The 24931-nt window shown below is 41.3% G+C and overlaps 2 protein-coding genes across 13 annotated transcripts in view; one reads left to right on the top strand and one right to left on the bottom strand.

Annotated features, from left to right (window-relative positions):
- PSME3IP1 (proteasome activator subunit 3 interacting protein 1) overlaps positions 1–8800 on the bottom strand; it is a 61677-nt gene extending 52877 nt beyond the window's left edge. For 3 of the 6 annotated variants that reach the window (XM_049104103.1, XM_035713623.2, XM_049104105.1), the window contains exon 1: positions 7539–7744. The gene's annotated coding sequence lies outside the window, so the exon portion shown is untranslated. Of the gene's footprint in view, positions 1–6077; positions 6198–7488; positions 7745–8664 lie in introns of those variants that run through there. The other 3 variants (XM_025448215.3, XM_025448212.3, XM_025448213.3) reach the window with 3 other exon arrangements.
- RSPRY1 (ring finger and SPRY domain containing 1) overlaps positions 7767–24931 on the top strand; it is a 46426-nt gene continuing 29261 nt past the window's right edge. The window contains exons 1-3 of one of the 7 annotated variants that reach the window (XM_025448208.3): positions 8012–8249; positions 10992–11144; positions 21138–21642. In XM_025448208.3, the coding sequence (XP_025303993.1) occupies positions 21293–21642 (350 nt within the window). In that variant the 5' untranslated portion in view covers positions 8012–8249; positions 10992–11144; positions 21138–21292. Of the gene's footprint in view, positions 8250–8851; positions 9002–10991; positions 11145–14720; positions 14877–20161; positions 20336–21137; positions 21643–24931 lie in introns of those variants that run through there. The other 6 variants (XM_025448203.3, XM_025448204.3, XM_025448206.3 and 3 more) reach the window with 6 other exon arrangements.

Raw genomic sequence — 24931 nt, 5'->3', positions numbered from 1 at the left:
CTTTCACTTAACCTAATCTAATCCCCCCCACTATATAACAAGTACCTTCTGTGCTGGTCTCCTTATACAAGGCAGCACAAGTAATGATAAAGACTTTACACTGTGTCTGAAATCAAGCGACCTCAGTTCTGCCAATTACAAGTCATATGCCCTGGGCAAGTCATTTAAGTCCTCAGAATCTTGTTTCCCCCATCCACAGGTTGCTCTCACCAGTGAGGATTAAAACAGTCCTGCACAATAGAGAGCTTTTGTGAGGATAAACAAGGTAATTCATGCAAAGCACTCAGCACAGAGTTTGACACAATGCTTATAAAATGCTTCAAAAGGTTTGCCATTACTACAAACCACTAAGCTAAGCCCTGGACTGGTTACAAGAGTGAGAGAAATACAGTCTGCACTCAAGGAATGGAGGGGAACCAGATCAGTGATACAAACATAGAGAGATTAGATATATATAAACCAAAGAATTATATCAAACAGAGAAAGTAGGGAAGATTTACATGTGTATATATAATTGGGAAATTTTGTATTTTCCCATTAGCATGGTTTTCTATTTTACTGTTTTATTAGAAGTTCAATTTAAATAAACTGGACATTGTGCTGAATGCTAAACTCTATATCCAGCACTGTGCCAGATTACATGGGGTACATAAAGGAAATAAACTTTAAAAGAAGGAGTACTCTTAAACTAATTAATACCAGATAATAGTGTATATATCATGAATTACCAAAGTGAATAGTACAGGTAAGAGACAATGGAGTGCATAAATATGGGTCAATCCTGTTTCCTGGCTGAAAACCCAGATGTGAACCTAAACTTCTTCTCCTTCAATTTCCTACATCTCACCAGTCACCAAGTTCTGGTATTAGTACTTCGTAAGGTTTATTTCTTTTTAATCCATCCTCCTTTTTTTTTTAAGAAAAGAATCCTTTTCGGGACACCTGGGTAGCTCAATGGTTGAACGTCTGCCTCCGCCTCAGGTGTGATCCCGGGTTTCAGGGATGAGTCCGGCATGCATTCCCTACAGGGAGCCTGCTTCTCCCTCTGCCTATGTCTCTGCCTCTCTCATAAATAAACAGAAATAAAAATCTTTAAAAAAGAAAAGAATCCTTTCCTTTCTAATCTCTTTTCAGGCACCTTATCCAGCAAGGACTACTGGAATAGCCTGCCATTAGCCTCCCTGTTTCTACTCTCACCCCTACTGGAGCAATCTGTAACTTGATTGCAGCACTTACCCATTGTGTTTTATCATTTGTTCCAACTGTTCCAACGGCCCTTTGTATTCACAGTGCTTATTAGCAGTGTCTGGCATATATTAGGCAGATAATAAATGCTTATTGAATAAACAACCATGAAGAGGATTTGAAGAATTGAAGCAGGGAAGAATGATCTCACATGAATATTATGAGGTATTATCCAATGTAAAGTTACAGAAAATGGTAGACATTACGTATTTGCTCAAGCTTCTATGTTCCGTAGGGAATTCTATTTAAACACGACAAAAACTGTGCAGTTGGAAACACAGGACCAAAAATTAAGTCACTTTCCTATATTATATAATTGATGTCTTCCTCAAGAATAACTCACTACTTTCCTTTAATTTCAACTGACTAAAACATGCTCTGTTGCACTGAGGAATAAGTGTTGCCCACACAAAGCATTTTTCTTTCAAGAGCTTAATTTTCATTGGTTGTTTATTATCCAAAAGAGAGGTGATGAGTACCTGCAGCTCATTTACCTCCTTCTGGAAGCAGGAAAAAACTGAAAATTAAACTTTATTTCTAATTCCTACCACCCACCTAAATTTTCACAAGTCTCTAATTTTCTCCCTTCATTTGCTAGAAAAATTAAAAACAAAACACAAAGTCCAGGGGTCTGGGATGGTACCATAAAGAGTCATGTAGAAATGAAAAGAGGATTTATGTTGGGAATATTAATTTTGTTTAGTGTGCTTAATTGTAAAAAGAATACACGCTGTCAATTTTCATTTACTCACACAGCTTTTTTATTTCCAAGGTGATTCAAGTTTAATTATCAAACTAAACATTACACTATTTTAAAAAGGATTATTTAAGTTCCTCAATTAGGGAATTCATGGAAAACCAAAACCATACCAAGATCACTTTGTCCAAACTTAAAAGTTTCAAACCGACACAAATAAAGAACATAGTTTTCAAATTTGCTTAACAGCCAAAAAAACAAAGTTCTTATATTTCAAGCCAAAGTAACTGTTAAACACTGCACTCCTGTGTTTGTACTGGAGACTGTGGTATTTAATTTCCAGGTTGGTGGGACAAAATGGGCTGTCTTATACCGCATGCCATATAAAATAGAAAACTTACATTGCTCCCCCCAAACTAATTGCTATTGCAGACTTGAAAAGTTATTCCATTTAGCTAGTGCCATGATACAAGTTAATGATATCTGGTTTCCCATGCAATTGAATTCTGTGATGGCAGACTACTTAAGTGTTTACATCACCAGCCGCTACCCCCTCCTAATTCTAGCATTAGATAGACTGCAGTATAAAAATACACCAAGGGGAATCAGATTTCTGTGTTATGGTGTTCTAAGCCTTCTCTTTGGGTAGCAAAACAACAGGCCAATCCACTTTCCTTTTGTCAGTAAATATACTTAAGTACTGCTCTTCCAACATTTTTACCCTGATATTTAAATCACATGGGACTTCAAAATACAGGACGGCAATTAAGAGGAATCTGCCATCTGGCAAACTCTACTATATTCCAGACAGGTAGCTTTCTGGCCAGAAGTCACTTCTACCAAGCCACGGGAATGCAAATCAAGAGGACTTTCTCTATAGATTTTAAAACTTCAGGGCATGACAACTACTAACAAAGACTACTACTAGTACTTATTACTAGACAAAGTAATCCTCAATCTAACACTCAGGCTTATTTAACATACTCCAGTAGCAAAGGAGAGTAAAAGAATCTAAACACCAGCGGACAGCATAAGCAATTTCATTCATATTTAAAATGTTTATCATAAAGAGCAATTTGTAGTAATCTTCTGGTTGTCCAAGCAATCTAAAAAAACACATGCAATAAAAAAAAATTGGGGGGGGGGGATCCCTGGGTGGCTCAGCGGTTTGGCGCCTGCCTTTGGCCCAGGGCGTGATCCTGGAGTCCCGGGATCGAGTCCCGCATGGGGCTCCCGGCATGAAGCCTACTTCTCTCTCTCTCTCTCCCTCCCTCCCTCCCTGTGTGTGTCTATCATAAATAAATAAATCTTAAAAAAAATTTTTTTAAAGCAAACCTATATATACATTTAGCTTTCCAGAGCACAAGAACAGTCTTATCGTTTGTGCTTATATCCTGAATTCATCTTTATGCACTGGAAGAAAATGAGAACTTAAAATACTGATCCCCTTGCCTGATCCTCAGTTCTCCAATTCATGTGTGCCTCTCATTGTAGAAGCATTTCCCTCACTATGTATGATTCTAATATTAGTCGTATTAAAAAAAAAAAAAAACATTATGACTCCTAAACGCAAACCAGCTGCTTCACCTGAGGCTCAAAGGAAGAAAAACAGCATCTGTTTCAAAGCTGGAAGAAAACCTGGGCATGTTGGAATTTTGCTGTGCTGGTATACCTACATCCAGTATGATGCCTCCCTAGAAGATTTTCGAAGGCAGCTTTGATTATACAGTTTCACCATCTGGGCTGGCTTTGGAACCTAGCCCACACACTAAATTATACTCCCCCCACACCTTCATCCCACTAGGTTTTGTGTAACTCCTAAGACCGAACTTAAGGGGGAAAAAAGGGTTTGCAGTACACAAACCACACGAGGCCAACTAACTCATTCAGTTGTATTGTGGAAGTAAATTTTACAGGGGATCTATTATGTACAAGGCAGAGTGCTAGGTGCTCAACTGGCACTCCACTTTTTAGCAAATGAGGAACTTGCATTCAGGAAAAGAGATAAGGTTGGCACATAAGCAATTTTAGGAAAAGAAGAAGGAAGTTAAATGCTATAATAAAGAAGCAAAGCACTGAGGGGTTCACAAAAGGAAGACTAGAAAAAAGCATTAGGGAAGCTTACCACTGACAGTGGCTGTGACACTGCAGAGGGAACAGTGGCGGAATTTTTAGGTACACAGAGAAAAATGATCTTTAACTCAAAATTCCCTGAAATCACGAATTTGCATTCCAAAATAAAAATGAAAGGGGGCTAGGGCAACTGGGTGGCTCAGTCGGTTAAGCATCCAACTCTTGGGGTGCCTGGGTGGCTCAGTCAGCTGGGCATCTCCCTTCCACCTAGGTCATGATGCCAGGTCCTGGGATCAAGCCCCATGTTGGGCTCCCTGCCCAGCGGGAAGCCTGCTTCTCCCTTTCCCTGCTGCTCCCCCTGCTTGTGCTCACTCTCCCTCTCTCTCGATGTGTCAAATAAATAAATCTTTAAAAACAAACAAAAAAACATCTGACTTGATTTTGGCTCAGGTGGTGATCTCAGGGTTGTAGGATGGAGCCTGCTTAAGATTCTCTCTCTCCCCCTTGGCTACTCCCTACCTCCCTTCTAAAAAAGAAAAAAAAAATTTTAAAGACAAATTAAAAGAGAAATAAAAGAAAAAAAGCAAGCAGGCATTAATTTCCAGAAATAGAGGCCTAGGAAGTTGAGACCAATCTTCTACCTCTATGATAGAACAAAAACAATGGAAGAAATTTTTAAAATAATTCTCAGGGCAGCCCGGGTGGCTCAGCGGTTTAGTGCCGCCTTCCGCCCAGGGCATGATCTTGGAGACCGGGGATCGAGTCCCAGATCCCACATCCGGCTCCCTGCAGGGAGCCTCTTCTCCCTCTGCCTGTGTCTCTGCCCGCCCCCACCCCTCCGTCTCTCATGAATAAATAAATTAAAATCTAAAAAAATAAAATAATTCTTAAACAGAAAAGCTAACAAGATAGTAAAAAATTTGGCCAAAACCCAAGAAAAGGTGATACCAGAAATTAAGCCCAATATTCAAACTGGTTTTTCTACTGAAGATTTCTATGACCATGAAAACTGCTGTTCTGATAACCTTATGAAGTAATGGAAACAAAAGTCAAAGCCAGGAATCCACAGATTATAGTCTGACAACCACCTCCTTCTCCATCTGAACCTCATACCCCCCAAAGAACTCAAGGTAAAGGTGAAGTGGAAAGAAAAACTGCAGGAATAATGAGCAAAAGAAATAAACCCAAAAGGGGACACCTGGGTGGCTCAGCGGTTGAGCCTCTGCCTTCGGCTCAGGTTGTGATCCTGGGGTCCTGGGATCGAGTCCCGCATCAGGTTCCCTGTAAGGGGCCCACTTCTCCCTATGCCTATGTCTCTGCCTCTCTCTGTCTCTCTCATGAATAAATAAATATTTAAAGTAAATAAATAAACAAACCCAAAGGGAATTCACAGAGTGGGATTAACACACATACATCATAAAAAAAATGCTTACTGTGTTTAAAGAAATAAAAACTGAGCCTCAAAATTAACAGCAGAGAATAAGAAACTGTAAAGCAATGAATGGCATGGCATATTTGAAAAAGGACCAAACAGAACCTCAGGAACCAAAAAAAAGCAATAACTGAATTTAAGTTTTCAGTGCAAGGGTATCGTAACAGATTAGAAATAATATGAGAATGAAGAAGAAATTATGCAGGATGTAGTATGGAAAAATAAAAAGAGAGTAAGAGACATACATTAGAGTGAAAAGGTCTGTGTTTAATTAGCAAAGGCAACAAACAATGGGGCTTATGCAATATACGATCATAAATTCAAGAATTTTACACAATGAAAGACACTAATCCACAAATTGAAAGTCTGATAAACACCAAATACAACAAAAACACATTCACAGTTGGATATATCATGAAAATGCAGAAAACCAAAAACAAAGAACTATCTTTAAAACACATACCACAATAAAGAATGAAACTGACCATATTTAAGAATTGAAGACAAAGAATTTTCAAAAGGTGATCAAGAGGGAGCACAATGAAGCTGTTTGATTCAGCTGCCTCAAAGGTATAATTACAGTATGATTGAGCCTCTGGTGGAACCACACACTTCAATAACCTCACTTACCAGCAATGCAGTTTTCAGTATGAGGTAGCAGCTTAACTCTAACCAAACATCAAGACTCTTAGAAGGTGAAAGGAAAGGCTGCTAACCACGTAAATGGTCTTGACGTTGTTCTTCCTGGTTGTAAGGGATTAAGGCACCAACACGTCAGCTGAGAAAAATAAGTGGCCAGCCTCTGCTTTCAGACTCCTAGAAATTGCTAACAGCTCCTCTCATGCTCTAGTTGAAAGACTGTGAAAGCTGCCTTTATCTCAGCTCAATTCCTTGTATCAAAAAGGAGTATAAACACTAATTCCTTTCAAGGACTTCAGAAGCAGTGCCCTCCAAACCATTTTATGGGGTCCCTGTTAACTCATCAATAAGCCAAACAGCTGAAGATGAACAGCTCTTCACAGCTGATACACAACAGGTCACTGGAATTTCTGACCACCAGGCGCAAACGCGCTGGCTTCCCTGGGTCCCAACTCCAGACCTACTCAGTCAGATTATCTGGGGGGTAGGGTCAGAGAATCTGTATTTAAATGGACGTCAGAAGATCGTATTTTCTACTAGGCTAAGAACCACTGCTCTTAGTAGGTCTCCACCTTCACACCTGTGTGCACAGACATTCACGTGGGCAACTTTCAAACAAGATCATTCCACCCATGGTCTTAGTTTCCTAAGCTGTTTATTTTGTTGGTTTTTTTTTGGGGGGGGGGGAGGGTTGGTTTTGGGTTTTGTTTTTTGGGGTTTTATTTTTGTTTTTTCCAAAACGAGCACGCTGGTTTGTTATCTATTAGAAGAAATTGCACTGAGCACAGCAAACGGTACATGGTACATAAGAAATGCGTTTCCCATCCTACACTTGCGTTCTGGGATTCAACCATTTCCATCCAGGGACTCCCACATTTCCTGAGGAGCCCGGCCCGCACCTGGAGCCTGGGGGGTGGCCCCACTTAGCAGAAACGGTGGAAGAGAGCCAGGAAGAGGCCCGAAGTCCCGAGACCGCTGGAAGGGGTCGGGATGCTGCCCCACATCCCGCTTGGGATGCCCTACCGCAGGCTCCCTCGGCTGCCCCCTGGCTGGGCCCCAGCAAGCCCCTGACCCCAGTGACTCAGAAGACTGGGCGAGGGCGCAGACTGAGGGCGGGCCTGGCCCTATACCTCACACCAGTCGTAGCCCCCCGTGTCCTCAGGGAAGAAGCTGGAGCCCGGGTCTCTCCGCCAGACCAGGGCCCAGGCCGCACTCACCTACCAGCGTGCGGGAGGCGAGACCCCCTCACCTCGGCGGCGCCCACCCCAAACCGCCACCGCTAAGGCCACTCGTTCTTTGGGGGGGGGGGGGGGGAGAAAAAGAAAGAAGGAAAAAAGAAAAGAAAGAAAACAGCCTTTGCTTTTGTATTCCTTTTGACCCTTCAGGGCTTCCTCTTCCTCACCGCCACAACAAAGTTCCGCCCCGCTTCCGGCGGCGTAACCCAATCCGCACCTCTCTTTCTTCCCAGGGGACAGATGGAAATCCGGTGTCCCGAAGGCTAGGCGGAGAGACTTGATTGGGCCATTCCCACTTCAGCAAGAGGATTGGCCAGTTCGCGCTTGGGGGGCGGGCCGGAGCGTGTGATCACGTGGCACCGTTCCTGAGAGACGATTGGCTTCCAGGGAGAGGGCTTGCCACCGAGGAAGGGGCGTTTCCTAGGGGACCGAGGGAGGGCAGGGGCGGTGCGAAGCGGGGGTGGGCCCAGCGCGTAATGGCAGCGCCGTGGCCTCGCGTCCATCTTTACCGCTCTCTCGGACCTGTCACAAAGGAGTCGCGCCGCTGCCGCCGCCGCCCCCTCCCTCGGGTGGGCCCGGGAGCTGGAGAAGTCAGTGCCACAGCCCGGCCGCGCTGCTCTGGGAAACCAGTGGGGACGCGGAGCGGGGGGCAGTCCGAGGGCTGGGGACGTCGGTGAGGGAGGGGAACAGCCGCCCGAGTCTGCGCTGGGGAGACCCGACGGGGGCCAGGGCAGGTTCTGTGAGGGCCCGGGAGGGAGTGGCGTTGGGCAGAGCCCAGGAAACAGCCCGAGGTCCTCCACTGAGGCCGCGCCGAGGGCGCCTGAGGAGGCACCTGGAAGAGGGTGTTCCCCCTCCAGGGGGCTCGTGGCCGGAGGCGGAGGCTGTTGAGGGTCGCCCTTCCGAGGAGGCCGCGGCTAAAGGGGCCCAGGTGAGAGGCAGGTAGCTCTGGGGAGGCTCCGGATACTAGGGGTGCTCCTCAGGAGCGTCCTGGACGGAAGGGGTAGCCGGAGGAGGCTTGGGGAGGGGTTTCTTTTGTGGAGTTTAAGGTTGGGGCGGCACGGACGGGAGTCGGACCTTGCCCGGGAGACGCAGAAATGCCTTGGGGTGGAGGGGCCCCGCGGGGAGAGGGACCGGGAGCGGGGCCAGAGCGAGCGGATTCTCTTACTCGGGAGGCCCGATGTGAAGAAGGGGAAGGGCCCTGGGACGAGGCGGTGGCTGAGCGGTTCCGGAAAGCCGGGCGGGGAATGGGGAGGGGGCAGCGGCAAGGGCAGGGCGGTGGGGACGCGGGTCCGTCCCGTCGCAGCGGCACCCTCGGGTGCCTCTAGACAGGCTTCGGTTCCTACCTGGCGCCTCGGCGTCCCTGTCTCGGAGGAGGCAGAGCGAGGCTCTCGGAGAGGGTTCGCCGAGCCGGTGCAGTTGCAGTCTGCGGAGCCGTCCGAATGGGGCTGCTCCCCCTGGAGTGCTGTACTTTGAACTTTCCGAGGTTGGAAGTGTCTTGTGCGTGTTAGTGACTCGGTCGAGCCCCACAGTGGCCCAGGCCCCTCGCCTGCCGCGGGCGGGATCTTAGGAGAGCAGATTGGTCTCTTGCGCCCCTTCTGTAAAACGGCACGGTGTGTGGAGAGACCTGACGAGCTACAAGCCGTGTGAAAGCGGAGGACTGCGACTCTGCCACCACAGGGGGTGAGGAATGGACGTGAAGGCACTTCCTGAACTGTAAAGCAGTATGTAGGTGTAGGGGATTAGCATTAATACAGTTGCTGATCACCTATGGTGCTGGGAGCCATGTTGTACTGGGAACCTCCAGGTTCGGGCCTTTCTAGGTCACACCAGGATCTAAACCCCTGCTTCAGATGGGAGGGCAGGGGTTTCCGGTTTTTTGCTCCCAGACTTTTAATTGACTTTGAACTTCTGATGGTGCTGGCAGGAGGTAGCCCTATAATATGATCTTTTCCTCCAGAAAGTTTTTCTCTGACGGCTGAAATTTGATCTCAGAATTATGAACCACCACCGCCCCCCCCTCCCTTTTCCCTTGTGTGTGTGTGTGTGTGTGTGTGTGTGTGTGTGTGTGTGTATTCGTGACCTTTGGGTATCTACATGTAGTGAATATCGTCCTTCTCCTCAGTTGTGATTTTGTAGATGAGACCTTTTTATTTTTTTTCCCGTGACTATTATGCCTTTCTGTGTTCTATGGTGACTTCAAACGACGGATTATGAGGCACATTACCAATTGATCTTAAATTTCTCTTCCACAGTGGTTCTCTTTAATTTCTCACCATATATATAATTTGCATTTCCTGGAATGACATCTTGCTTTGTAGCTCCCCCTATGAGGTTATGATACTTGTGTCCATGTATGACATGTTCCTAACGTTTGGTTACTGGCATTTGCTAGAGCTGATTGTCCAAATGTTGGGTGATTTGTGATTTTTCAAGTTTGGTTTTTCGGTGATTGTTTTTGTTCTTTGGGTTTCTTTCTTTACAAAAAGCTGGCTTGCATTTCCTGTTTTTCTAATTTTGTATTCCATGGGTCGTAAAGAAAAAAAAAAAACAAACTGGTGATTTTATGAACTCCTGATTTCCCAGGATACATGCTGTCCTGACCTACTGCTTAATGCCTCTGTCCTGCTTTTGCTGTTTTCACAAACCCTTCATTATTTCTGTACTCCATGATTATTTTTAAGTTATTAATTAGGAAGTGTTCCAGCATACTCTGTGTGGACTTTTTCTGATTTGTCAACAAAATGACTTTTCCCTTAGTGAATTGGCCAAGAATCAAGAGGAAATAAAAAGCATAGCATTGTGTGTAAAAGTTTATTATTCTATAGTGAATAGGGAAACACAACAACTCTACAGTATGTTTTGGCAAGAGAATAACAAATTGTTGTGTGTTCCTAAAATGCATTTACAACAGTCTGTTTCTACTCGTGAGTTTAAGTCCGTCTGTCAATTATTACAAAAATTATGGGAAGTAATTTTTTTAATGAAGTGAGAAGTCACTTTGCATCCTTTAAAATACAACTCACCTTGATACTCTAATATCTATACAGTTTGAGAAATTATTAGGAATTCCTAAGGAGGGTAATGACTATTACTGGTTTAAATTGGAAGTGTTCCGCTTTGTGGTCGGATATTGAAAAGTAGGTGTGATAGTCACAAGGCTGAAAAGTGAATGGAAAATCATTAGGCGCCACGGATGGGAACCACAATGGGACCAGCACTCTATTTCAAAGAGTTGCTTTGGGGTAGTAAACTATCAGTTCAGCTTCTCTTCAAATATTTGGCATTCTTTCATTTACCATTGAGTGTGGATAGTTTTTTCCTGTGTACAATTTAGAAAATTGAAACAGAACAGGAAATAGTGAATGCTAAGTCTTAGCCACAATGGTTAGAAGGAGACTTTCACAATTTTAGGAGTGTAAAAGAATGAATATTTTCCCTTTGGTTTATCTATTTAATAAGTAAGCTTTTGAAATATGATTAGGAAAAAAGGTACATATTGTTAAATTTTACTGTGTCCATTTCAAAAGAGTGCTTGCTGATTAAATATGTAAAAGCATATTTAACTATAGATAACTGTATATAATTGTGTGATATATACAAGGCTAAATGAGGCAAACATTTTACAAATAGAGGCTGGCTGTTAGAGAATATCCTCCTTTCTCCCTTTCAGGGCTTTTGAAAATGAAGAATGCATTGGAAAAAGCAAAGAATTGGTGCATATTTTAAGTTTGCTAATGAATGAACCCTGCATGTAGCTTTCTTGCTGCTTGAAATTATAATTTCCTGGCATAATTTCATGGATCTTACACACATCAAATAGAAGGTTTGAAATACCTTACTTGGCAAGTTTATTATTACCTCAGTTTAATGTTTCAGTGTTGAGTTTTTTCTTACCCCTTCTAGCTCCTGAAGAGTTAAGTTTCCTCTCCTGGGCTCCCTAATGCAGTGACTCTCCAAGTATGGCTCCCACTCCACCCTTCTTTGTGAGAAGTACAGCTTCTTTTTTCAGTTCTTATTGCTTCATAGTTGTTCATACTTACATATGCCTCAGGGCTACTTATTAATAACCTGCCAAGTGAATTGTTAAGAATTACTGAAACATGGTATTCATAAACCAAAACTAGTGTAACATTAGAGTTTACTGTTGTCTCCCAGAGTCTGTCCTGGGAAACTTGGCACCAGTACAGAGCTTCTTACATGTCATATGCAGAATTGGGGTTCCTGCCATATTTCAGGAAGGATGCTTATTTAGGATCATCCTCAGTATTGTCTCAAATGGATCTTAGTTTCCCATTGTGCTTCCTCTCCTGCATCCCCCTTGAAGTTGCTATTAGCTTCATCTTTATCAGTTTAGTTTTTGGGCTTTTGGTTAACCTTTCACTGTGCAGTCAGGAATATTTGCACCAATGATGTTTTGGCTTATAATTTAAGACATGAGTGTATAGCAGCACAGACATAAATCTTCCATTACCCTTTTGCTAACGCTGGTGTATATAGTCACCTAAAAACATGCTTGTAAGAGATACTTGAAAGTCACTTAAGTTTCTTTTCCACTGGAAAAATGGTAGAGGGAGAGGCCTCCACCTAGTGGACCTGATGCTTTACCCATAGGCTTCTATGGCATGTACTGCATTATGGATCGGGCACTCAGTATGTTGCCTGTTGCTGTCCTTCCCTTTGTGAAGAGCATGAGGGACCACTTTTCATCTTTGCTTGGTGCCTGGCATAAGCATTGGATTTATATTTATTGAATGACGTTGTTTGAGTTTTTCAAAGTGATAACTCCTTTGGAAACACTCGATTTTTACCGATTTTAGAATAAATTCACTTAAAATACTTATTGACTGCCTGTTAGTTTCTAATAGGTATCCAGTTGAGTGTGCAATGGAGTGTTTTCAGATACTGCTTTAAGTAGATCTCTTTAAGAAAAGTGTTGCTATTCATGCTGTTGACGCATTTTGTTTTCTTAATAGCAAAGAGTTCTCTGTGGTAGTAAAGTCCTTTCCCCTCCATTTGTGGATCATGTATGTCTTTGAATAACAGATCTTTATGATTTCCTGTTATCTGGCTTCCTAGGGGGGAGAATCGCAAATAGTGTAGACTCCTACATTTGTTTTTGTTTTTGTTTTTTCCTCTGTACTGTAGCCATCATTGGCTCTTACCTCAATTCTTTCATAGTATTTCCTTTCTGGGTTCAAGGCAAATTTTTCAGTCTTTGAGACCAGGCAAGTATTAGTTACTTTTCCTTTTTTACTATTATTTGCTTCTGGAAATTCCTTACTCTATCCCAGCCCTAAATTTTGTTACATTTTTTTGAATGCTAAAAGGATTTGTCTTTTATCCTTTGTACCGTTTCAGGTCAGGGCTATATTCTGTAATTTGTTTTGCTAAAAAAAAAAAAAATGTATATATATAAAATAAAATTCACCTGACCACAGACAACACTGCTACTGAGTTAAAAAGCCCTTAACATTATAGGAGAAGCTTTTTCCAGATAACCCTTCTGTACCAGCTCAACCATGAAAATTAACTGCATTCCCTCCAAAGATGTACTTCCTTTCTTTTTTCTTTTTTCTTTTTTTTCTTTTTTAAGATTTTATTTATTTTAGAGAGAGAGAGAGAGCAAGAGCCAGCATGGAGAAAGGGGGGTTGCCGAGGGAAAAGCAGGTTCCCCACTGAGCAAGGGAGCCAGATCTCAGGACCCTGTTCGATCATGACCTGAGCTAAAGACAAATGCTTAACTGACTGAGCCACCCAGGGGCCCCAAAGAGGTACTTTAACTTCTGCACATAGCAGAAAGATCAGAATCACACAGTGCTTTTCTCAGACAACATGAAGGTTAGTTACAATCCCAGGGATAATAGTACCCTGTGTGGCTTAGACCTCAAGTAGCTTTGCCACTGCAGATAGTTTTGTACACCTAGGTGACATGGTAAAATATCTTATTATCAGAGCTGCTATTCTATTTGGGGGAAAAGTGAAATTCCAACAAAATATTTCACAATCTTCCCCCTGTTCCTCACCCCCACCCTCCCCTGCCTGCTAGAAAATATCAGATGCCTTAGAGTCTAAAGACAAAAACACACTTGTTAAAATGTCTTCAGGTGGTTTCTGTTTCAACTCAAGAGTATACCGTTGACATATAATATACTTTTCTTATCCACTTATTGTGCTAACAATCAATCTTAACCTCCCAAGTTTTCCTCATTTAAACACAATCTTCAGCAAAAAAAAATGGTGATCTTTGGTGTGTCCTATAGAATATTTTAAAAGGAAATATGTTTTATGGGTAAGACTTACCTTTTTTTTTTTTTAAAAGATTTTATTTATTTATTCATGAGAGACACAGAGAGAGGCAGAGACACAGGCAGAGGGAGAAGCAAGCTCCATGCAAGGAGCACGAGGTGGGACTCGATCCCGGGTCTCCTGGATCACGCCCCAGGCTGCAGGCGGCACTAAACCGCTGCGCCACTGGGGCTGCCCATGAATTACCTTGATAAGGTTTGAGTTACATGGATGTATGCATTAGACAAAATTTGGCACATATATGCTTAAGATTATATATTTCATTATATGTAAATTTAACCTCTAAAAACATATTGAGGGATGCCTGGGTGGCTCAGTGGTTGAGCATCTGCCTTCAGCTCAGGGCACGATCCCAGGATTCTGGGATCCAGTCCCACATCGGGCTCCCTGCCGGGTGCCCGCTTCTCCCTCTGCCTATGTCTCTGCCTCTCTCTCCGTGTCTCTCATTAATAAATAAATAAAATCTTAAAAAAAAAAAAGAAAAACAAAGCATATTGAAGTCCAGTTTGTGATATGCACGGTGAATGATTTAGGGGACAGTATACTGATGTCTGTAATTTACTTTGAAACGTATCAAAACCAATTAGATGGACTGATGATGGATAGAGATGGATGGATGTGTGATAAAGCAAGTAGAGTAAAATGTTATTGTTAGAATGTAGATGGTAAAAAAAAAAAAAAAAAAAAAAAGAATGTAGATGGTGGGTATCTAGGTGTTCACTGTAAAATTCAACTTTTCTGTATGTTTGAAATTGTTCATAATTAAATGTTGAGGGGGCACTAAATATGACACTAGAAGCTATAATATATAGTATATATACTATATAATGTATAGTAATACATTCACTACCTTAGGACAAAGTCCAAAACATATTCCAATGAAGGAAAACCATTAAAATTTCCAGTGTATTACGTGTTCATGCTGTGGGATTTAGTCTTCGGGAACTGGGTAGTGGATTGGAAAAAATTACTGCATCCTGTAATACTGTTTTGTAATGATGAGGGAAGGATGACAGCAATAGTAATTTCATGCCCAAAGTTTGGTTTTTCTTCCTATGGCTATTCATTTAACCAGCTTCTTCTTTTTTGGCAGCATAATTCTGAAGTCTTATTTTCAGAGAAAAGAGAGCATTCTTAATGCCACTGAGCTGTATTATGATTGAATGCAAGCAAATATTTGAAGAGATGAATCATTGATTCCTGGACCATTGTCAGACAGGGTTAGACCAGTTGGCCAGATGTCTCTGTGGTGAGCTGTTTATGATGGTAGAGGTCTATGTGTTGAGTACCAGACCTCACCGCTTTAATACTAAACTTACTGAGAGCCCGTTTGATTTTTTTTCCTTTCAAAGCAGCTTTAAAGTAGATAAAATGTAAAAATCGAATAAGTCATAAGTGATATAGAAATGAATAGTCTTAAAAAAAATAGTCTTCACTTTCTTTTGTAAGAGGAAATGCTTGATTATAATTATGCCCCTGCAGCAAAATGTCTATGAACAGTATAATGATTTACAAAGCATTACCATTTAGATGGTTAAAAGTGTCTCTAGTAAGCAGTGGCTTCCAGCGGTATCATTATAATCAGTTGATTGCTACAGCCACATATCTAAGCATTGTGTCTATTTAAATTATGTGACTTTTTTTTTTTCTCAAAATTGAGACTCCGACCATCTAATGCTAAGTAGTCTTCAAAGTTATGGGAAAGTATATAGGTATTTGAGATATTTTGCCTTTATATAATCTCTATTCTTATTCATTTTCCATTCTATTCAGCCTGTCAACAGTTGAATGGCATTACCCATAAGCAGGGTAGCATCTCAGTTTATTATGATGCTTCTTCATAGGGTGGATCTGGTGGGAAATATAGGGAGCTATTCACTGTGTTGATATGTACTATATGCAATCATTAATGGATATAACGGTATTCTAATGGGTTTTTTTGGATACCCTCTCCAAAAGGCTATGTTCAAAGAAAGTCTTAGTTCAATTTTCTGGAAAGGGAGATTAATTGTTTTGACTGCAGATGAATCACTCTACTGTTTCAGTTTGTCCCTTCATTCAGTCAGTAGGTCCTGCCTGTTGTGACAGGTCAGATTTTATGGCACAATAATTTCCAGACCCAGCCACTATCAGAATCAACTGGAGAATTTTAAGAAGACACTTGTTTGGGTCACATCCTAGAAATTTTGATTCTGATGAAAATTAGAACCAGGAATTTGCATTTTAAGAAGAACCTAAGCAATCATCACCTTTGGTATGCTTAAGCTACAGTCCCTTCCAGGGTTCTTTGTCTAAATGTGTAGATAAGTAAAAATTATTTTAGTACAGAGTAGATGAGAACTAGAAAAGATAACTTCTTTGATTATCTTAGTGCTCTTAAATCAGGTCTTTTTCCAGAGTCCCCATATCCCAGATTATTTAGTTACTTTCACTAACAGCTTTCGTTTTTAGATCCAGTGTGTTAGGCCCTGTGCCACATATTGTACATGCATTCTTCCATTGAATCCTCACAGTAGTTCTGTGTAAGAACTACTATTATCTCCATGTCTTAAAGTCTGTCAATAGCTGGGGTAATTAGAATATGTAGCTGTAAATATTGCAGGGCTGGGATCTGAGCCCAGTCTATTCAACAAAGCCCAGGCCCTGTGCTGGAGGTGGTCTCTAGCATCCTTTATAAGATCTATAGGCTGAGTGTTACTGTCTTAAAACAATGGTCCTGGAGAAGAAGAGGACCACATAATGTTTTTTGGGATGAGATAAAACAAAGCTGTGTAGAGTGTAATTGTTTGGTTTCATTATCCAATCTTTTGCCTAAAGTATTCGCAGTTTGTTCTCTGAGAAAAGTACCATGAGTGACAAAGATTTCCAGATGCAAAGCAATACATTCTTCAACACTGAGTAAATCTAAAAGACCATACACTTTGTTCATCTATGTGCCCTGCCTTTAGCTGTAACCATTAAGATTCTCTGTACATTTCAGAAGGTTTTTAAAGATGGCAGCTCATTTTTTTTTCTTTATGTTTCATAGGCTTTCCTTTGAAATGCTTCACAGCTCCTCCCATCTAATTAACCTCTTCCTTCCACCTGGTCTTTACAGTTGGTCCTTTCTCAAAGGAGAAAGCCTTTGATTTTAAAATATTTTAAAACTTTATTTATTTTACTTTGTTTCCTCCAATGACAAATTTTGTAGTTAGCATCATCTCTGCATCATTTAGGGAAAATGACTCCTGGAAGAAACTGAGCTGAACTACACTTGAGTTCAATATGAAAATAGGGGGAAAAAAGCCCACTAAATTCTTGTCATCTCCCTCCAAATTTAGTCAGATTTTTAAAAATACCTGTATGTATTAGATATCTTCCATTTTTTAAAAGATTTTATTTATTCATTCATCAGAGAGACAGAGAGAGGCAGAGACATAGGCAGAGGGAGAAGCCCGCTTCACCCAGGAAGCCCGATATGGGACTCAAAACTGGGATGCCAGGATCATGCCCTGAGCCAAAGACGATGCTCAACCACTGAGCCACCCAGGCCTCCCTAGATATCATCCATTTACTTTGGAACTGTACTAAAAGGAAACCTGCATAGATTAATTCTTTATCCAGTTTAGCAACAAAAAATTTTTTTGGATAAAATGAAGTTTAAGACTCTCAGATTCAACAAGCTTTTTTTTTTTTTAAACTCACTGCTTTTCTCACAAGCATTCCCAATATTTCTTGTCAGTCTAAATAGCTTTAGAAGTGTTGGCATTAAACTGTAAGGATCGTCTTTTCTCTTGCCTCAAAGACTTTGTTTTCTGGGACTTAATCTCACTTTGATATTTTCAAATCATTACCAGTTTTTTTCCCTAAATACCTGATTGGCCTCCCTTCCTTACGTATACATACATTCCCCAATTTAATGTGTCTGGTTGGACTGAATCTTCTATTTGCATGTCATGCCTGTCCAGCTTCCATACTGATCATGTGGAAAGGCACAGAAGCTTTAGAGAAGCCAGTAGACTTTTCTCTCTGCTCTAGTAACCTTGACACCATGGAGCAGCATGAGAAAGCACTTGGCTAGGCGATGAAGCATTCCCAAATAGAATGAATCCTAGGCCACTCCTACCATCCAACTACTATTAGTTGGTTTAGACATAGATTTTTATGGCATTGTGAATAAGAAACTATGACAATCCAGAGTATGAATTTTGATACAGTCTTAAATGGTAGGAAGAGTAGTTTTAGATATTCTGCTGTATAGAAAGATGTGTTGTGGGGCACCTGGATGGCTCAGTTGCTTAAGTGTCTGCCTTCTGCTCAGGTCATGATCCTGGGACCCTGGGTTAGAGCCTCACATTGGGCTCCCAGCTCAGTGGAGAACCAGCTTCTCCCACTCCCTCTGCCTGCTGCTCTCCCTGCTTGTGTTCTTTCTCTCTCTGTCAAATAAAATAAAATCTTAAAAAAAAAAAAAAAAAAAGAAAAAGAAAAGAAAGATGTGGTGTTAAGGTGGGGAAGCAGGAATCCTTGGTGGCTCAGTGGTTTAGCGCCTGCCTTCAGCCCAGGGTGTGATCCTGGAATCCTTGGATCTCGTTCCACATTGGGCTCCCTGATGGAGCCTGCTTCTCCCTATGACTATCTCTCTCTCTCTCTCTCTCTCTCTCATGAATAAATAAAATCTTTTAAAAAGGGAGGGGCACGGGAAAGCAAACCACAGAACAATAGCTATGGCCTTGTCCTAGTTTTAAAAATTTTTGTGAGTATGTAATAATAGATATAGTAATATGTTTGGAAATAGACATATGAAGCTTTTAGCAGGGATTACCTCTGGAAAAGGGAACGGGCTGTGAAGAAAGCCTTGAGAGGCTTTCACTTTTCTGTAGGCTAGATGCAGCATTTGGGTCTTAAAATGAACGCATGTCCATTTTTTGTTTTAAAAAGTTAACAGGGGTGCCTGGATGACTTGCTCAGTTAAGTGTCTGCCTTTGGCTCAGGTCATGATCTGGGGTTCCTGAGATAGAGCCTCACATTGGGCTCCCTGCTCAGTGGGGAGCCTGCTTTTCTCTCCTCCCTGGCTTGTGCACTCTGTTGCTATCTCTGGTTCACTCTCAAATATTTTTTTAAAAAGTTAACAAAGTTTTAATATCATACTTTGGGATTTCAAGGGAATGCACTAGTGGCATATCAGCTGGGCAAATCTATCAGAAAACCTAGGATTCTTTACCCCTTCCCATCTGAACTGCTCCCTCTCTGAACATTCTGTGAGAAGGGCAGAGGACATTGCTTCTTAAATGTTACTTTTTGGTCTTTCTCAGAAAACAGCATAATTTTAAAAAATCAATAGCAATTTATACCAAGGACCCTCTTAAAAGCGTTGTTTTGGATTTCTGTCCTCTTAAGCATTGAAATCTCTTGGTTATCTGCTTTATGGGGGGGGAATTGTCTACCATGGTCCCTGCAATAATGGAAATGGTGTTATTTCAACTCTTTGCTAGTTTAGAATGTGTCCTCTTTTATTTTTTAAAAAAGATATTTATTTTTATTTGATAGAGTACACGAGCTAGGGGAGGGGCAGAGGAAGAAGCAGGCTCCCCACTGAGCAGGGAGCCAGATGCAGGGCTTCATCCCAGGACCCCAGGATCAGGATCTAAGCCAAAGGCAGGTGCTTAACCAACAGAGCCACCCTGATGCCCAGAATGTGTCCCTTTTAAAAGGCTATTTCCACCTGAGTCCTTGCCTCATACTCCTACCTATGCTCCAGTCACATCCTTTTAAGTATAACCTCCAAATTTGAGAGACAGCCTGTTTGGGGGGAGCGAAGAACACCTATGGTATTACTTAGCTATTGCCATCTTGGTAATCTAGAGGGAGATGATGTCTGTTGCCACTCTTCTCTTTTCCCCTCCCTTTCTTTTCCTTTGTCCCTCCCCCTCTCTGAATAGATTAGATTAGATTATTATATGTATGTGTAAGGACATCCTATCTCCATCTATCTCCTTCAGTTTTCCTCCATGAGCAGTACTTAAACTGGGCAATATTTAGAAGAATTTGCTGCAAATCTGTCCCAGTAATGGAAGTAACTTCTAATTCCATTGAATTACATATTTTATTTTTATCAGTTCCTGGGGTGTACTCAGTATATGCAGATATAATTGTAAATAACCAAATATTGAGTGGAGAGCATGCACTAGTCTCTTTTCCTTATGTGTCCATTTGTGTCCCTTTGGGCCCTGTCTCCAGGTATTGGTCTGATTTTTTAATTTCTGTTACCAACCCCACCCTGTCTGTATTCTTCCAAATCCTCCTCTCCAAACCTAACCAGATTTTCTCAGTTTAACAAAGAGCAGGTTCTATCATTAGGTGTTTTGTTGTGTACAGGTGAGAATAGCCATCCATGAATTTCCTGGAGGGCGGGGACTGTGCTGTGTCCATCTTTATTCTCCCAGGGCTGGCACTGTTTGGCACAAGGTGCTTACTTGGTATTTTTAGACAAAGATAATTGGTGCATCCTTCTTCATAACTTTGTAGCAGACATGTCCTACAACAAATTGATCATTGTGAAAATGTAACCTTGTGATACATATTTGCCTCTCCCCAGTCTTGCTTACATAACAGAAAAACTGCTCCTGTGATTTCTGTTCATTCTCAAGAGTCCCTCCAAATGGAAAATCTATGCAGTTTGGTGAATGTATTCAAGTGAAACACTCTACCTTTTATTCTTCTTGATATCAAGTGGGTACTATCATGTTTGCAACAGAACTTTTTAAAGAACAAACATCTGTAATTAGATAGTTTATTTGAAACATACTGGTTGGCTTGCACACTTCTGTGTGCAAGAACTTCTGTGTGCAACAACTGCACACTTCTTCTAATGTATTTTTTTATAGGTAGAACTACATGTATGGTTTAAAAAAAAAATCAGGGCAGCCCGGGTGGCTCAGCGGTTTAGCACCGCCACCTTCAGCCCACAGTGTGATCCTGGAGACCTGGGATCAAGTCCCACGATGGGCTCCCTGCATGGAGCCTGCTTCTCCCTCTGCCTGTGTCTCTGCCTCTCTCTCTCTCTCTCTCTCTCTCTCTCTGTCTCTCATAAATAAATAAATAAAATCTTAAAAAAAGTAAAAATAAAAAACAAATCAATGGTAACTCCTGTTTATAAGGGTACAGTTTAGCAACCAACTTTATAATATGAAAAGGAATTCTTGATTGTTAATTCTCTTATGCAAAGATACTTCTTTGTGTTGGAAACCTATAAAAATAACCAAAGATGTTTGGCATTGTAATTCCAATGCCTATAAAACCACACTAAGAAAGTTCTGAGTAATTTTTTTTTTTAAGATTTATTTATTCATGAGAGACACAGGGAGAGAGAGGCGGAGAAGCAGGCTCCCCGCAGGGAGCCTGACGTGGACTCAATCCCACGTCTCCAGGATCACGCCCTGGGCTGAAGCCTGTGCTAAACCACTGAGCTGCCCAATTTTGAGTAATTAAATGACCAAGAACCATGGATTTATTTTTCTTTTCTTTCTTTTAGAACTGCTACTGGATGACCCGGGTTCCCTGTAATTGATAATGTTGGAGATCAATTCTGCAACTTTCTTCCACATTCAATTGTTAAAAACAAATAGAATGCAAGTTCCTCAACTCCGGATTATGAAAACAGTACTTGGAAAACTGAAAACTATCTAAATGATTGTCTTTGGTTGGGCCGTGTTCTTAGTGAGCAGAAGCCTTGGCCAGGGTCTGCTGTTGACTCTTGAGGAGCACATAGCCCACTTCCTGGGGACTAGAGGTGCCACTGCTACCATGGGTAATTCCTGCATCTGCCGAGATGACAGTGGAGCAGAAGACAGTGTTGACACCCAGCAGCAACAGGCCGAAAACAGTGCAGTACCCACTGTTGACACGAGGAACCAACCCCGGGACCCTGTTCGGCCACCAAGGAGGGGCCGAGGACCGCATGAGCCAAGGAGAAAGAAACAAAATGTAGATGGGCTAGTGCTGGATACACTAGCAGTCATACGGACTCTTGTAGATAAGTAAGTATCTGACTCCTTAGTCACCTCCTGTGCAATGAAAAGGAACATAATTTTTGGCTCCTTCACTTCATTAGGACAATCGCCAAGCCATGAGCTTATAATGCAGAGAGACTATTTTATTTCTCCTCTGATGGCAGAGTAAATTATAAGGTTTGATGTTTTTACTTGCCACATCTACTCCTATCTGGAAATGTCTAAACATTTCAATAGCAGAAAACACTAATTAAGGTTACAATCTTTATTAGGGAAGGTAGTAAACGAGTGAATTTATGTTGCAAGCTACTATAGGAAATGGTTTCACGAAGACCGACTCTTATCTTGCTTGCCTTGCTTGCCTATCTATGCCACTTACCAGAGATTCAAGATGAGTTCTTTTCCAAGAGCATAGCTGCATGCCCTTTTGGCAACATAAGGACATAGGCCAAGGAGAGTATTCATCCTCCTCCCATTTTGTATCCCTTATTTAGCCATCTTAGATCCATTTGGAAAGCTTGTAAATTGGAATGCAGGGCACACTTGTACCTGTTTTGTTTCTCCTATGCTTTGTCTAACTCTACATGTGAAATCCCAGATTGAGTAACAGTGAAATGGAAGAACATTGTTCAAGTTGAAAAAATATTTTAAGTATAGTTCAATAATTAGGAGCAAAAGTTTTAGAACCACGATGGACCAAGTTTCAGATTTTGGCCCAGCCCTTTAACTAGCTACATGACACTGGGTGAATTACTTCCCTAAGCCTCAGATTCCTCATGTATAAGAGGGAAATTAAAAAAAAAAAAAAGGAAGGAAATAATACGTTTTTACAGGGATTATCATAAAATATATAAAGCATCTAGCATAGTGCTTTACACATTACAGTTGCTCAACAGATGATCATTTGCAGGAGGTTTTTTAGAGTTCTATCTATTTTGTTTTTTGTTTTTTGTTTTGTTTTGCTTCAGCCTCTGCTAGCAAATTTAAGTATCTAAATATTTGATCACGTTTATAAAAACCCAGTTTAAAAAAAAACAGTTTTGTTTAACCCTCAAAACTATAGCATTAAGCAAGGTGTACCTGTGCATATTATTCTGAGGTAATTTTTCCCCCTCAGAGAAATTTGTTTTGCATATTTTTCTATCTGCCATAGAACATCCTGGGGAAAGATGGTTCTTACAAATATTCTCCATAACCAGTTCAGAAAGGCCTTCCTAAGTTTACTAAACCAGGCTTTGAACTAGTTCTGGTATCTGAACTAATTTAAAATGTTCATATGCTTGTAAAAAATATTTATTGAATATAAATCTTTGCCACTTACATCCCTCAAACCCAGGCAAGGGGCTAGAAGCCATTATAATAAAGTTTCTTCATGGTGACATTAAAAACATACTATAAAATTATAATGAAAAGTTGCCCTTCCCAAATAAGGCAGTAAATCACAAGCAGTGTTATTTAAGCCCATTGGAAAAACAGGTACAGAATAGGCTTTGCCATATTTTTTAAGAGTGATTAAGAGTGTATGGGAACAAGGTAGGAGCTTTATCTCCAAGCTTTTAGAAAATACTACATATTATGAGTGAACTTGTTGATGAAGCACATAATTCACTTACATGAGGCAAGCAGTATACATTTGAGTAATAGTCCTTTTTATCTTAAACCTGCGTATACTGAATTACAGCTATAACTCTTCTGAGAATGGACAAATAAGGCAGATGGAGAGCAAGTGTGACAAGACCTGTTAGTCTAATAGCAAAACAGGGTTCGGAGAGTTACAGTCTCTGTAGCTGGGTTTTCAGAAGCTACTAGAGGAGAAGAATTTCATAACCTATAAAGTTGATAAGGCTATTAAAACTAACCATGAACGTTAGGACAGCTGGGCTTCATACAAGTGTACCTAAAAGGGTGTATGCAGATGTTGCAATTACAGAGCAGTCGGCATTGACTGCTCTCTCTTTCTTTCTTTCTTTTTTTTTTTTTTTTTTTAAGATTTTATTTATTTATTCATGAGAGAAACAGAAAGAGAGAGAGGCAGAGACACAGGCAGAGGGACAAGCAGGCTCCATGCAGGGAGCCCGACATGGGACTCGATCCCGGGTCTCCAGGATCAGGCCCTGGGCTGAAGGCAGCACTAAACCACTTAGCCACCCCGGCTGCCCTGCTCTCCTCTTTCTGCTTGTTACTGAGGAAAGGGTGACACTAGAGCAAGAGAGTTGTTATAGGAAACACACTTTAAGTACTCTCACTTTCAAATCATTTTGAAGTTCTGTTATTTGCATTTTTTTGGTAGAAACTTGATCCTCAGATTGTCAATGGTATTAATGTTAGTTATTCTCATACGATTTGGAACAATAATTTACAGAATCCTGATGGAAGTTTTTTCTTCACTGTTTGTGTGTGTTCTGTCTCTCTGTCATTCTGTCCTTCTCTCTGTGTTATCTTTCTTCTTGTCACTTTCATTGTCATCCTCATCTACCTTCAGCCTATGACTGAACCTAAAATGGATGGTTCCAAGTTCCCATTTCACTGTAGGAAGCCTAAGTCCTGCTGCATGGCTTTCTTCACCTTTTCTGTCACTGCAGATTTGAAGCTTGATAACACTTGTAGCTCAGATTATCATTCGTAACTTACCTTCTTTCACTGAGAGGGGAATCCTGTCCAAGCTTCACTTTGTCTGTTCCATCCCTTGCACAGGTGGGGTTTTGGTCCCCATTACCTCCCACGCAGGCTGAAGGCTCCTGGTCACTTCTATCTAGTTCCAGACAGTGAGCCCTGCTGTCCTACGGCTTTAGTTCCTGCCTCCCACCAGGAATTTCTGCTCCACGTCCATTCCACAAAGAAGTTTATCTGGTTTTTTGAATGTAAGGATATGGGTGTTAAGTGCATCTGTGTAGAATTGAGGTCCTTAGAGTCCTTATTGGTCACTAACCCTGTCATATTTTATTATTTTTCCCTTTTCCCCTAATCCCATTGTCCCCTTTGTCACCCACTATCCAAATATCAGTGGGTAACCATTCTTGTGATTTTAAGCTATGTTCTCCCAATCTGCCTGCCATATATTTGTTTATGTCTGTATAGAAAGTTTATATTAGTGTTTAGTGTCTGATTTTAAAAACTTATGTAAGTGGGACGCCTGGGTAGCTCAGTGATTGAGCATCTGTCTTTGGCTCAGGTCATGATCCCCGGGTCCTGGGATCGAGTCCTACATCGGGCTCCCCGCAGGGAACCTGCTTCTCCTGCTGCCTGTATCTCTGCTTCTCTCTGTGTCTCTCACGAATAAATAAAATCTTTAAAAAACAAACTTATATAAGTGATA

This window comes from Canis lupus, chromosome 2 (assembly GCF_003254725.2).
Source record: "Canis lupus dingo isolate Sandy chromosome 2, ASM325472v2, whole genome shotgun sequence".
In the NCBI taxonomy this organism is placed as follows: Eukaryota; Metazoa; Chordata; class Mammalia; order Carnivora; family Canidae; genus Canis; species Canis lupus.
This window is presented reverse-complemented; position numbering and strand designations above follow the sequence as displayed.